General features: G+C 43.9%; 1 protein-coding gene across 1 annotated transcript in view; it reads left to right on the top strand.

Moving 5' to 3' along the window:
* ISL2 (ISL LIM homeobox 2) overlaps window positions 1-9,989 on the top strand; it is a 35,736-nt gene extending 25,747 nt beyond the window's left edge. Inside the window, exons 5-6 of the mRNA XM_073619205.1 lie at window positions 3,985-4,152; window positions 9,435-9,989. Coding sequence (XP_073475306.1) covers window positions 3,985-4,152; window positions 9,435-9,551 — 285 coding nt within the window. The 3' untranslated portion in view covers window positions 9,552-9,989. The remainder of the gene's footprint in view (window positions 1-3,984; window positions 4,153-9,434) is intronic.
* The last annotated feature ends 3,926 nt before the right edge of the window (window positions 9,990-13,915 follow it).

The following is a 13,915-nucleotide window of genomic DNA, read 5'->3' as shown; positions in this document are numbered from 1 at the left end:
GGGAGACACATCCACGCTCCGTCCTGCCGTGACCCATGTAGGTGAAGGAAAAGGAAAGGAGTATAAAGATGTGACTCTCTGTTGAGGTGACTCCAAAAGTAGTGCTAAAGATGGACCCTTACCACGAACGGTGGACCTCCCTTATAGCAAGGTCTCTCGAGCAAGCAGATCTAGCCCTCTGCAGGGACCGTAACGTGAAGCCGTCCAACCCCGTTGCTGTGTCCAGCATCTCCAGCCTGGCGCAGTCCAAGTAGTCTACCTGGTATGGGGGGGAGCGCTCACTTGTTGTGTCCGTAGTCTGACCAGTCCTTGATTTTGTAGTAAGTGTCCTTACAAACGCAAATACTTTGTATCCAAAGTCAGGGAATAAGCAGCCATGCTCTTAGTTGCCCCCTCACAGGGAGACACACTCTCTCATTGGCTCCCGCTGCGGTCATCAAATCCAATGACGCTATGGACGCTGAATGCTGGGCTCAAGAGCGCGCCCGCAAGGTAACCCTCTCGGGAGAGCACTTCGTCTAGGGGGTTATCTGATGTGGGGAGGAGCCGCAAGAGCTGCCGGGGGAACCCAGAAAACGAGTGTCACGGAACGCCCCACACTCCGCTTGAGTGCTTCCGTCATATACCGCTTCCTAAGTTCTGGAACACGAGTCCAATGGATCTGGCTATAGGAACCCCAAGAACTAGACAACACCAGTCTTGGAGTACATCAGAACTACCTTTATTTTGAGATCTCACAGACCTTTATATAGCAGGGATGACTCAAAGCTAACCTAATTAACATGACCTAATTTACTACAAAATGTACCCAGACCAGATGACAGTCTTGTGGGCACTGAGCTTCACACATTAATACAATTAACAATACAAACAACAATCTCCCCCCTCCTCAGCCTAGACCATTCGTCTATTAGCCAGGGCTGGTGGCTAATGTGATCAGCTCTCTCAATTAACATAAACACATGTTGATAACACCAGCATCTCCTCACAGGATGTGTCCCAGCAGAATGAATCAGTCTTATAAGCAGGGGGCTGCTGGAGGAATCCCCCCTCCCTCTTCAGGGACACAAATATACAGTAAGGAGTCCCCATACAATATATACATGACTGAGTCCGATTAATACAGTTCAGACTGGATTTCTCATTCACCTCAAATGCTAGGGCCCATAATCGGTGGGCAACAGGCTTGCACACAGTCCTCTCCAACAGCCTCCGCTCTGGCCATGCCCGTGACATTTCTCCCCTTTCGGCAGGAGACTAACACAGGAGGAGACCCCAGACGGGTTGACTCCGAAGTTAGTCCACAGCTCCAGTCCTCTACTGCCTGTACCCACACAGTACCCCAAACAAATCATCCCAAACAGTGCATTACTCACCCAGCCATCCTCTGCCTCTCTCAGAGAACATATCTGCCGCTGGGGAGAGGCCCGGACTGGCCCTTCTCCCTGGAATCCTTTCTGCCGCTGGAGAGAAGACAGGGGGACTGGGCTCACTCCATCCTGCTGTTGGGGATCTGGGCCGACTGCCCAGCATCCCTGGGGTATACAGGTGGGGACTGAAGCCCCATCAACCGACACCAGATCAAGCTGCAGTTGTGAGGTGATGACTGCATTCTCTCCTTGGATCCTGATCTGCAGCTCGCGATAGACTGCCACCTCCTCACCTTGGGCCTCCACAATTGCTGCAGGTGTGGGGCAGAGGTCTTGGACCCTCTGTCCGGTTGCCAGCACTTCTGCTGGGGGTTTGCTAGGTGGTTCCTCCTCTACAGAAACATCTATTAAATCCCCAGTCTCTGGAATTGGTAAAAGTGTGGGACAGAGGTCTTGGACCCTCTGTTCAGTTACCAGATCTTCAGCTGGAGAAGTTTGTTTTAACTCCATAGATGCTGCTGGCAGAAAATCACATGTCCCTGTCAGTGTTGTGGGAGAAAGGCTGACTACCTCTTCTCTCAGGAAGGCTGAAGCCACTGTTGGTGCTGGGCAGAACACAGTGAACTTTGGCCCTGATAGCAGCTCTTCTGCTGGAGGCTCATCAGGTTGTTCTTCCTCAGCAGAAAAGTCTATTAAATCCTCTACCCCTATAACTGGTGTCTGTGGATAGAGGTTCACCATCTCCTGTCCGTGGAACTCAGAAGATGCCATCAGTGCTGGGCAGAGGTTAGCAGAGCTCTGCCCTGTTGTCAGCACTTCAGTTTTGGGGATGGCAATCTCCAGATTTTCCACTGCAGATTCTCTGGCATGCTGCTGGACAGGCACATTCCTCCATCCAAGATCATCCCATGCAGAAACAGGATCATCAAGGTCAGTCAGCACTTGCTGCATCCGCCATAAGACCTCCGCCTCCATAGCTGTGGGGGCAGGTTGGCAAAGCACACTATCGCTCTGCCACATTGCCGACTCTTCAGCCAGGATTTCAGGGTTGTCAGCTGGTATTTCCTGATAGTCCCAGGCAAAGGGAGCCCAGCCCTGGCACTGAGCAATGTCTAGCAGCCGTCTGTAGGCGATCTCTAGCTCCCATTCCTGAACGGCCAGAAACTCCAAATCTTCCTGTGCCCAGTGCACTTCCGAAATGTTCAGTAGCCCTTCTCTGAAATCCATGATTTCGTCCACCCGCCGCTCCAAATCACTCCCAAAGTTAGGGTCCCCTGTCAGCTTCACAAACAACAGTCCCAAGCCGCCGTAGCTTAAGCCTTCCGTTGGGCTGTCATCCGCTATCCAGGGACATGCTTGGGATACATGCCACCGGAGGGCTCTGTAGCTCTCATCCAGCTTCATCTCTGCCCAGACCAGCCTGCTTAATTCAGCTGTCTGCTTCTTGTGTGGTTTTTCTCCCAAAAACCGCACCCGCAGTCCGTACTGCGACCAGTACCTTTCCTCGATGGAGGGGAGAACTTTTCCCTGGTGTCGCTGCTCACGGGCTAGCGCTTCCTTCCAGAGTTTGCAGCGAATAGAATCACACCATCCCAGCAGGACCTGCTCCGATACTGGTCCTCTGTGCTGTATCTGCATCTCTCGCAACCTCCTTCTGAATTCCTCATCCATGGCGGCTGGTATCTGTACCTCTCCTCTTCTGCTATCTGGACCTTGGATCCAGATGGAAGTTTGGATGTCCCAGACTTCAGGAAGCTTTCCCGCTGCTTGCCACCAATGTCACGGAACGCCCCACACTCCGCTTGAGTGCTTCCGTCATATACCGCTTCCTAAGTTCTGGAACACGAGTCCAATGGATCTGGCTATAGGAACCCCAAGAACTAAACAACACCAGTCTTGGAGTACATCAGAACTACCTTTATTTTGAGATCTCACAGACCTTTATACAGCAGGGATGACTCAAAGCTAACCTAATTAAACATGACCTAATTTACTACAAAATGTACCCAGACCAGATGACAGTCTTGTGGGCACCGAGCTTCACACATTAATACAATTAACAATACAAACAACAATCTTCCCCCTCCTCAGCCTAGACCATTCGTCTATTAGCCAGGGCTGGTGGCTAATGTGATCAGCTCTCTCAATTAACATAAACACATGTTGATAACACCAGCATCTCCTCACAGGATGTGTCCCAGCAGAATGAATCAGTCTTATCAGCAGGGGGCTGCTGGAGGAATCCCCCCTCCCTCTTCAGGGACACAAATATACAGTAAGGAGTCCCCATACAATATATACATGACTGAGTCCGATTAATACAGTTCAGACTGGATTTCTCATTCACCTCAAATGCTAGGGCCCATAATCGGTGGGCAACAGGCTTGCACACAGTCCTCTCCAACAGCCTCCGCTCTGGCCATGCCCGTGACAACGAGGTTTGGGGCCACTCTGTGCAAAACGAGCTGCACAGTGGAGGGAAGTATGATATGTTTGTTATTTTAAAAAAACCAAAAAAAAAACCCATACAATCACTTTTAAGGAACTGTTTACTTGCTCACCATACATGTAAAATAGTTTTTGTCTATTGCTGACATTATTTCTGTCTTTTCAGAGTCTTCAAGGGTTAACAGGAACACCACTTGTAGCAGGAAGCCCCATCCGCCATGACAGTGCCATGCAGGGAAATGCAGTAGAGGTACAGACCTATCAACCTCCCTGGAAAGCACTCAGTGATTTTGCATTGCAGAGTGACTTGGAGCAACCTGCATTTCAGCAGTTGGTAAGGATAACATATATGTGACTCTATGGGGCTTAGATATGTGAGAGTATGTATGATGGCACCAAATGAAAATATACTGATTTGTAAAAAAAAAATCATACACAAGACGTGTAAGAGGTTTACATTCAGTAGAAACAGTAATGTTGAAAGTAAAAGTGAAACCTCCGAGGATAAAAATCCGGGGGCAGGCTCCAGGGCAGTTCTCTTGGTCTTGGCTTAACTACCTAGTGAGTCATTGAGCATGAAACAGGCATGCAGGGTGGAGTTGAAGATTTCACAGCCAGCATGCTTAATCCAGGTCAGTAACCCACTACGTAGTGAATCCAGATCATCTGGATGACAGCTCTAGAATCTAAACCTTCTAGACACACATTGGCATTAGTAGCTTCCACAGTCCCTTTAGAAAAGCAGTGTACTGAAAAACATGGACTGATCAACTGCAACCCTGGCTTGGGCCAAAGTGGCAGTACAGTATAAGCTTGGTCAATTTCAGTTATTTTACGAGAAAGAGTTCAGTGTTACCCTGGGTTGTATGGTCAGCCGCCAGGGGAGCAGCCTTGAGTTTTCTCTGTCAGTGGTGTGATGTTACTGGCCTTGTTTTTTTCAGTGTGCTTTATGTTGCATGTCTGAGACCTTCCACCCTCCCCCTTTCAGGGAGGATATACACTATATTGCTTTACACGCAAATTAACTTTAATGGCATCCCAATCTTAGTCCATAGGGTTCAATATTAAGAGTTGAACTCTTTGCAACTATAACAGGTTCAACTCTTCTGGGAAGGCTGTCCACAAGGTTTAGGAGTGTGTCTATGGGAATGTTTGATTATTCTTCCAAAAGCGCATTTGTGAGGTCAGGCACTGATGTTGGACAAGAAGGCCTGGCTCGCAGTCTTCTAATTCATCCTAAAGGTGTTCTATCAGGTTGAGGTCAGGATTCTATGCAGGCCAATTAAGTTCCTCCTCCCAAAATTCGCTCATCAATGTCTCTATGGACCTTGTTTTATGCACTGGTATAAATCATTTGGTGGAGGGGGGATTATGGTGTGGGTTTTTTTTTTCAGGGGTTGGGCTTGACCCCTTAGTTCCAGTGAAGGCAACTCATAAGGCATCAGCATACCAAGACATTTTGGACAATTTCATGCGCCCAACTTTTGGGAACAGTTTGGGGGTGGTCCCTTCCTGTTCCAACATGACTGTGCACCAGTACATCGAGTCTGCCCGTTTTTTTAATCTATACATGGGTTTTTTTTTTTTTGTTTTGTTTTTTTTGGTAACTTTTTTGTCTAATATAGATCTATGTTTGTCCCATGCATGTTTTTAATCCACTTACTGTTAACTCACTACCTTTGCTGGAATTCAGTTCCATGCATAATACTGTACAGCCATGGCCAAAAGTTTTGAGAATGACACAAATATTGATTTTCACAGTCTGCTGCTTCAGTGTTTTTAGATCTTTTTTGTCTGATGTTACTATGGTATACTGAACTATAATTACAACCATTTCATAAGTGTCAAAGGCTTTTATTAACAATTACATTCGTTTATGCAAAGAGCCAATAGTTGCAGTGTTGACCCTTCTTTTTCAAGATCTCTGCAATTTGCCCTGGCATGCTGTAAATGAATGCTTGGAAATGCTTGGAGTTTGTCAGAATTTGTGGGGTTTTTTTTGTTCACCTGCCTCTTGAGGTTTAACCAGTGACCACAAGTTCTCAATAGGATTAAGGTCTAGGGAGGTCTGGGGGGTTTCCTGGCCACGGACCCAAAACTTTGATGTTTTGTTCCACAAGTCATTTAGTCATCACTTCTGCCTTTTGCCAAGGTGCCCCATCATGCTGGAAAAGGCATTGCTCCTCACCAAACTGTTCTTTGATGGTTGAGGGAAGGTGCTCTCAGATGTTTTTGTACCATTCTTTATTCATGGCTGTGTTCTTAGGCAAAATTGTGAGTGAGCCCACTCCCTTGGCTGAGAAGCAACCTCACACATGAATGGTTTCATGGTGCTTTACTGTTGGCATGACACAGGACTGATGGTAGCGCTCACCTTTTCTACTCCGGACAAGGTTTTTTCCAGATGCCCCAAACAATCGGAATGGGATTCAGCAGAGGAAATTACTTTCCCCCAGTCCTCAGCAGTCCAATCCCTGTACCTTTTGCAGAATATCAGTCTGTACCCGATGTTTTTCCTGGAGAGAAGTGGCTTCTTTGCTGCCCTTTTTGACACCAAGCCATCCTCCAAAAGTTTTCTCCTCACTGTGCGTGCAGATGCACTCACACCTGCCTGCTGCCATTCCTGGGCAAGCTCTGCACTGGTGGTGCCCCGATCCCGCAGCTGAATCAACTTGTAGAAGACGGTCCTGGAACTTGCTGGACTTTCTTGGGCCCCCTGAAGCCTTCTTCATAAATGCAATGGAAATGTTTTTTATGCGATTTAAGTTCATTTTCATGGCAAAGGGGGACTTTGCAATTAATTGCAATTCATCTGATCACTCTTCATAACATTCTCGAGTATATGCAGATTGCCATCATAAAAACTGAGGCAGCAGACTTTGTGAAAATAAATATTTGTGTCATTCTCAAAACTGGGAATGACACGTATTGCTGAGCTTTGACCATTTCTAAGCTATAAAAGTTGCTGAGTTTTGGCCTTTTCTGAGGCAATATTCTCAATAGGACATGCAGACACAATTCTAGAATCTTCAAAGTGCCGCAGAGTATGACATAAACATATATCTATGGCTATACTGAAGCGTAGAGGTGCACAGAGGTAGAAGTAGGAAAGCGGGGAAGAGGCAGATGCCAGCTTATCAAGGACAAGCAGTTGCATTTGAAACTGTTTCTCTAATCTCTCAGATCAATCGTTACCCCGTAAAGTGATGCGCCAGAGGTGTTTGCAGGAGCTCAAAGACAAAGGATCATCACCTCAACTGATCATCTCATGTCTGTCGATATTTGACCGCAGGGCTCACGTAGGAGAGCTTTACTGACAGTGATCCTGTCAGATAAGAGAATCCTCTTCTAAAATATGTTGCACACCTGATGGGATCAGGACCTTCTATCTAACTTTTTCCAGTGGAATAATGCGGAGATCTTCTGATCAGACAGGAGTGCGCATGCTGCACTTTTCAGTTTGATTCTGCCTAATGCATACATAAAAAATATGGCCATCTATATTAGTCATATAGTACTACAAACAGTCATCTGATGACGAACGTATGGAGACTAATCAGGGATTCTGTTTAACTTGTGATGATTTCATATTAATCTTTATAAAGAATATCTTTATTGTGAAGTTATGTATAATGAAGTAGCTAGTGGAGTGTAAATCCAGAGCTTTTTTTTTTTTTGTGTACATGATAACTGACCCGATCAGTGATAAACCAAACCAGTCAAAGCCAGTTACTGTCAGCTCTTGTATGAAGTATGTGTAAATATGGAGGTTTACATGGTGCATACTCACCAGTCATATCAGAGCAAGTCTAACTGGTCATAAATACATCAAGAAAAACATAAATATCCTCAGAAGATTTCCCTCGTTTATACTGACTGACCATTCACTTTCATGTCCTTTTATTATTTGTTTGCTCTCCACATTTTCTTATATAACACATTTATTGTGTTTTCCGTCTGTTTCTTTAGTCTCACTTTATTGCCTTTTAACTTTTCCGACTAATTTTACTGCTTTCGCTCCTTTGTCCTCTTTTCAGCTCACTGCTCTCTGCTTTTTATAGTTGAAGCTGTTTAAAACAAAAGAGAAACATAAAAATACCTATATATTTATATACTGGTTTAACTGACAAAGGGTTATATAGACATATGTAGTCCTAAATAAACAATTCAGCTTTCTTGTGTCACCGCTCTGCCTCTTATTGCACACCAAATCAGCATTATCACCTCTGTTCAATGAGCTGGCCCTACAGTAATGCAGTATTGAAATACATATAGGTGTACGGTTTTGTACACCTATATGTATTTCAATACTGTATTTAGTTGTTTTCCTGGAGTTCCACGTTAACTGTCTAGTATAGAAGTATTTTTTATTTCTACACAATAATAACATAAAAAAGAGAGCTACATAAGCTGCACAATTTATTAATATGCAATAATGAACTTCTTGACCTTGTCACGGCAACCCCAACTATAACTTTGAGACTTGTGACTATGTTCTGTGGGGTTGCTCGAGTTTGGCGAGTTTGCTTGTTTTTTATTACCAAAAATGTGGTAATTGATTCAGAAAATATGACTTTTTATTCTTAATTTTCACAGATCATTCCATCGCTTTACTTCAATTAGCTTGTCAGTGCTTGGTTAGTCTCCCACAAGTGGAAATCAAGGAAATGATATAGCTAGTATTAGTTAGTCACATTCAGCTTGACATGTTCTGTAATGTTGAAGTTTTGTAGCTTATCAAGATACTTCTTCAGTTCCTAGATTGTCTGGAAGATACCCCAGCATTTATATTCACAATTTAAGATGCCTTAATCCAATCACCATGGAATGTTGATTGTCCAAGAGCAGGATGGGAGGTGCGAAGGTTATGGCGCCAGCCTGTTCTAGTTATATAACTCCATTCTTGGTGTCAGGAAGTCTGCAGTCGCACTAAAGCTGGCCATACATTGATCAAAATTTGTTTGTTTCAGCAGGGACCAACCAAATTTTATACAGTGTGTGGCCATCTCTGCTAAACAGAAGTCAATCATTTGGTTGACTTCTGTTGAAGGGAAATATTGGAAAAATTTCCATGATCAGCGTCTGTGGTCAATCAGCTGCAGTCACTGATCAGGGTATTCTGACAGCAGCATGTGCCGCTGTCAGAATGCAGTGATTTCCTGGCAGGAAGAAAATTCCTCCATCCACCTCATTTGTGTGGATGGAGCAATCTTTTGGCTGAACAGTAAAAGACTAAACGTCTATGGCCAGCTTAACACCTATGCAGGCTTCCTGACACCAACAGTGAGGTATATAAATGCTACTATGTGGGTTATTTACTAAAGGAAAATCTAGTGTGCTCTACAAATGCATTTGGAAGCACATGGTAACGAGTTGTGGTGCACCGTTTTGGAAAATATAGTGTAGGTGCTTTTTCTAAACTGCTGTGGTGCATTGGCATCTCATTCAAATTACTGGTCTACCTTTAATGCAATGTATTTTAACATTGCGTGCAATGACATGCCAGACAGCCAACTTGTACATGGAGCCAAAGTGTTTCGATTTTATCTCTGATTATTGTCTGTTCCCCGGACGGTTGACTTTGCATCTCTCAGTGACGTTCTAACTTTTTTGCAGGTATCATTTTCGGAATCGGGTTCCCTTGGTAACTCTTCTGGGAGTGATGTTACCTCCTTGTCTTCCCAACTTCCAGATACCCCAAACAGCATGGTCCCTAGTCCGGTGGAAACGTGAGGTCTTCAGATTAGGACTGAGCAGCATGGACCCCGCATGAAAACCCCTTTACACTTCAAATGATGAACAAACCCAGCCACTCACATTTCAGGACCTCCTCCCCATCCATGGGGTTGTGTGCATCAGTCTGGAACCCGCACACCTCTGACTTTATACTGGGATTTGGGAAGAAAACAGGAATTTATAGTTCTTTTTTGAACTCGTCTCACCCACAACTCATCTCAGACGAAGGTGACTCTGATCCGGGCAGAGTTTTGTCCACCACTAGTGACGTGATCGTCTGCTTTCAGTGTTCTAATGGCTGAGACTCTGTCTTCTTACCTGAAGTCATGGGATATAGAAATATTTATAAGTATCAAATGCTGAGACGTTTGAATATGATAATTTATCTTGTGGATCGAGGACTTTATTATCAAACAAAAGTAAGTTATTAATATTTATTGTCAAAATTGCTGTTACATTGATTAATATGAAATCTTAATAAAAAAATAATGTAAATGTCTGATGTCTCATATGAGCTCTTTAAAACCAATGAATGTGCTGAACATAATGAGATGTTTCCTACCGGGATTTTAACTTAAATGGTCAGTCAACACAAACATTATAAGTACATACACATATTGTTTCTAACCAGTAAGTTACTGGTGGGTCTGGTAGGTTAAGTTGGCTGCTGGCTACGTCTTTTTCTAAAGTTTCCAGCTGTGTCTGTGCCTTCCTTTGAGTCTCACTCCTACTGTTATAACAAAGGTGTTTCAGTTCTGCTGCTCACCACCATCACCTCTACCAGAGAACTCCTACAGACAACTTAGCACATGGGGCCGAGGGCTAGTGGTTGTAGCCAGACTCTAAAATGACACCATTTTGTATGTATTTGTTTTTTGGGGTACCCAAATTGTAGTAAAATTGTTTCTCAATTAACTCACTAGATTTTAAGTCGATAGAGAGGAGAACTAAAACAGAACCTCATTTTATTGCAGAAGTGCATTCCATTAGAATTAATTAAATTTATTTTTATGTACATCTAACACAATTACATGAATTTGTCATGACATCAGGGTCCCGTAGTGCCCTTCACTTTGGGAGGGGGAGCACCAGGGGGAGGAAGAGGGGAACTTTCCCTCTTGGACGAAGTTCCGCTTTAACAAAGAAATCACTGTCATGGCTGTTCTGTCTGTCAGAAGTGTATGAATCACAATAGTGGTTGGTCAGAAATCCTTTGGCAGAAAAGCCGGCTGACATGTGTGTGATCTGTGTATTTTTTTTTTTGCATGAATAGCCAAACTATTTTAGTGTTAGATAGCATAGGTAAAGGTAAACGCCATGCTTTTTTGTGTTTGTGTCCTAATGAGGTGACAGGAAGTGGGAGGAAAGCTCTACAAAATGAAGGGGAATTCCCCTCTCAGAGTTGTCACCAGAACATACTGGATGTCTCATCACTTTCTTCCCCCGTGATAAAAGTCATCAGGACATATGGAGAGGGCAACTCTAACCTATCCTGACTCAGACATCAGTAAAAACTTTGGGCAGGGGCTCCAAACCTTCAATACTCTATCCAACACTAAAGAGAAAAGGTCTGGCTATACATACACTTTAATTAGCAGCATGGTGTTACAAAACTTACATAGAATGTTACTAAAGTCTGTGTATCAATGTTTAGGCATTTACAGCTCCTTGTTCTGGAGCTGCCAAAAGCATAGGCATTTGTACAACTTTTACAGAGTGTCATTGTCCATTCTGAATATGTATTTATTTTACCAGGGTCTTTTTCATATGCTGCCCTATGTTAGCTTGAAACCACCACTCGCCATAGTTGATCCTAGTATGGATGTATACATGTGAAAGCATCAGTCAATGCCGCTCCTTGGGCTATGTCCCCTGACATATTTTGCCCCACCCACCGGGGCTTAATCATAGGGTGGGGCAAAACATGTCAAGGGCATGGCCCAAGGAGCGGCATTCACTGAGCCTTTTACATGTATCTATCCATACCAGGATTGACTAAGGAGAGCGGTGTTTTCAAGCTGAAATGTTTTACTCACTGGATGAGTTTTTTTTATTCTGGCATCCCTACTATCCTAAAGGCCAATGGGGCTCTACACCTCAGCCTGCAGCAGCACCACCAAGTACTTATGGCCATATGCTGCCCTAGGTACTTATGAATGATGATAGTATTTTCTGCAGATTCAATATTTGTCGTATTACTTTTCAAGATATATAAGTGCAGCATTGCCCCTGTAATTCATATACAGGTGCATCTAAAAAAAATGTGATTATCATCAAAAAAGTTTATTTCAGTAATTCAATTCAAAAAGTGAAACTCGTATATTGTATAGATTCATTACACACAGAATGATATATTTCAAGCATTTCTTTCTTTTTAATTTTGATGATTATGGACTACAGCTAGTGAAAACCCAACATTCTGTATCTCAGAAAAATAGAATATTGTAGACTCATGGTGTCACACGCTAATCAGCTAACTAACTCAAAACACCTGTAAAGGGTTCCTGAGCCTTAAATGGTCTCTCAGTCTGGTTCAGTAGGTTACACAATCATGGGGAAGACTGCTGACTTAACAGTCGTCCAGAAGGCAGTAAGTCACAAAAGGTCTCTTTTTTTTTTTTTTTTTTTTTTTTTTTTAGATGCACCTGTACTTTATAGTGCTGGTCTGCAGCCTTTGACATTTATTGTGTGCCCCTCAGGGCCCCTGCAGATGGTAGCCTGTGTAGGTACTTATTCAAGCCAGTAAAGTTTCTGTAAACTATATTTTTCTGTGCTGATCATCCTTGTTCTCTTTGTATGTTTTTCGTTGGATCTATTATAATGGATCTTGGTTAAAGAAATTAAAATCTGGGACAAATCATTTTGAAGGACTGGAAGAAATGATTTATAAAGAGACTGTGATAGCAATGGTCAGTAATAGTCTCATGTGATGTGCCTATGACTGTCTCCTGAAGCATATCCTCAATTTCTAATACCTCCTATAGTGAGTTTTTAATCTCTGACCCATTTCATGTCTATAGTCCCTGAGAAATTTCTTTAGCATTATTTTAACTATTTTTGCACAGCACGATGACACTTTGCTCAACCCCAACTAGTAGGGTGTAGGTCCTTTGACTTGCTCTGAAAGTCTTTAGGGGGAAGACACATGGCCTTATGGCTTCGGGGGGAGTTGCAACTAGTACTTGGGTGGACCTTTCTTCAGCTGGGTTTCATGTGGGTGGACCATGAGTACCCCAGTCCCCATCAGGAGTCTTACACCCCAGGGGGTCAGGGCTAGGGTCCTTCTTCAGAGGAGGACCATGTGTACACTCTGTCTACTTTTTTGTGTGCTAATTTTTTTTCGCACCTGATGTTAGTTTCAATTGTGGACATTGCACCACTGGAATAAAGAAAAAAAATTATATTAACTAAATAATACAGTATATGCAGGCCTTTGGTGATGTCAGGGGCCACACTTGAGGCCCCCTGTATCAAGTTGACCACCACTGCTATCTAGTATACACTATACCATTATTGAAAGAAAAGTGCGGGAATGAAAAAACGTAAACGTACATATTTACCTAGATGCTGCAGCTGTCTCCCAACGGCTCTACACTAAGAAGTGAGAGTGATCAAAGACTGCTGATCACTCAGTTCTCGGATCCGCTCTGAGCACAGAGCAGTGACTGTGAGTCACCGCTCTCTGCTCTGCCCCTCCAGTGCTCACTGGAGTGCTGGACTGTAGAGGGGAGCAGCTGGCTCAGGCTCTAAGCGGCAAGCTGAGAGCCTGAGCCAGCTGCTGGTCAGGCATCTGGGCGGATCCCAACATTAACATTATTATTGGGTCTGTGGCGTCAGCCAACAGCAGGCTTTAGCCCGTCTGTCTGGCTGAATTTAGGTCACGGCAGTGCAGAGCTAAGTGCACTCCTGTGACCCACAGGAGATATATAGCTCAAAGAGCTTTGGCCATACCTCTCCTTTTAAGTGTTTTGTCCACCAAACAATAGAATGGGATGGTGTTTGTATGTGCTGGGCCTTGCGTAATCTCTCTAAACCCTACTGCCCACCCACCCTCTACCCCTTTTACTTGTATTTACCTTCCGAGGTCCAGTAGCAGCCAAACAAGGAAAAGATAAACCAAAAAAAACAGTTAGTACCTTTTGTGGCTTTGTACTGCCCCCACAAGCCTAGTAAATGATTATGTAAGTTCACATTTTTGTGTTTTACATGCATTTGTGCACGTGTATGCAAAGTGGGAAGGGAGGAGGGGGCATGCAGAAGAGAACAGTTCATGCGCAAAAACGTAAAAATGCTTTGTGATACGCGTTTACAGGCATTTCCTTTGAACTCTATGGGGCCTAAAATACACGTCACAGCTCCAG

Source organism: Aquarana catesbeiana, linkage group LG03, assembly GCF_042186555.1.
Source record: "Aquarana catesbeiana isolate 2022-GZ linkage group LG03, ASM4218655v1, whole genome shotgun sequence".
NCBI lineage: Eukaryota > Metazoa > Chordata > Amphibia > Anura > Ranidae > Aquarana > Aquarana catesbeiana.
Note: the sequence above shows the minus strand (reverse complement) of the source record. Positions and strands in the feature narration are given on the sequence as shown.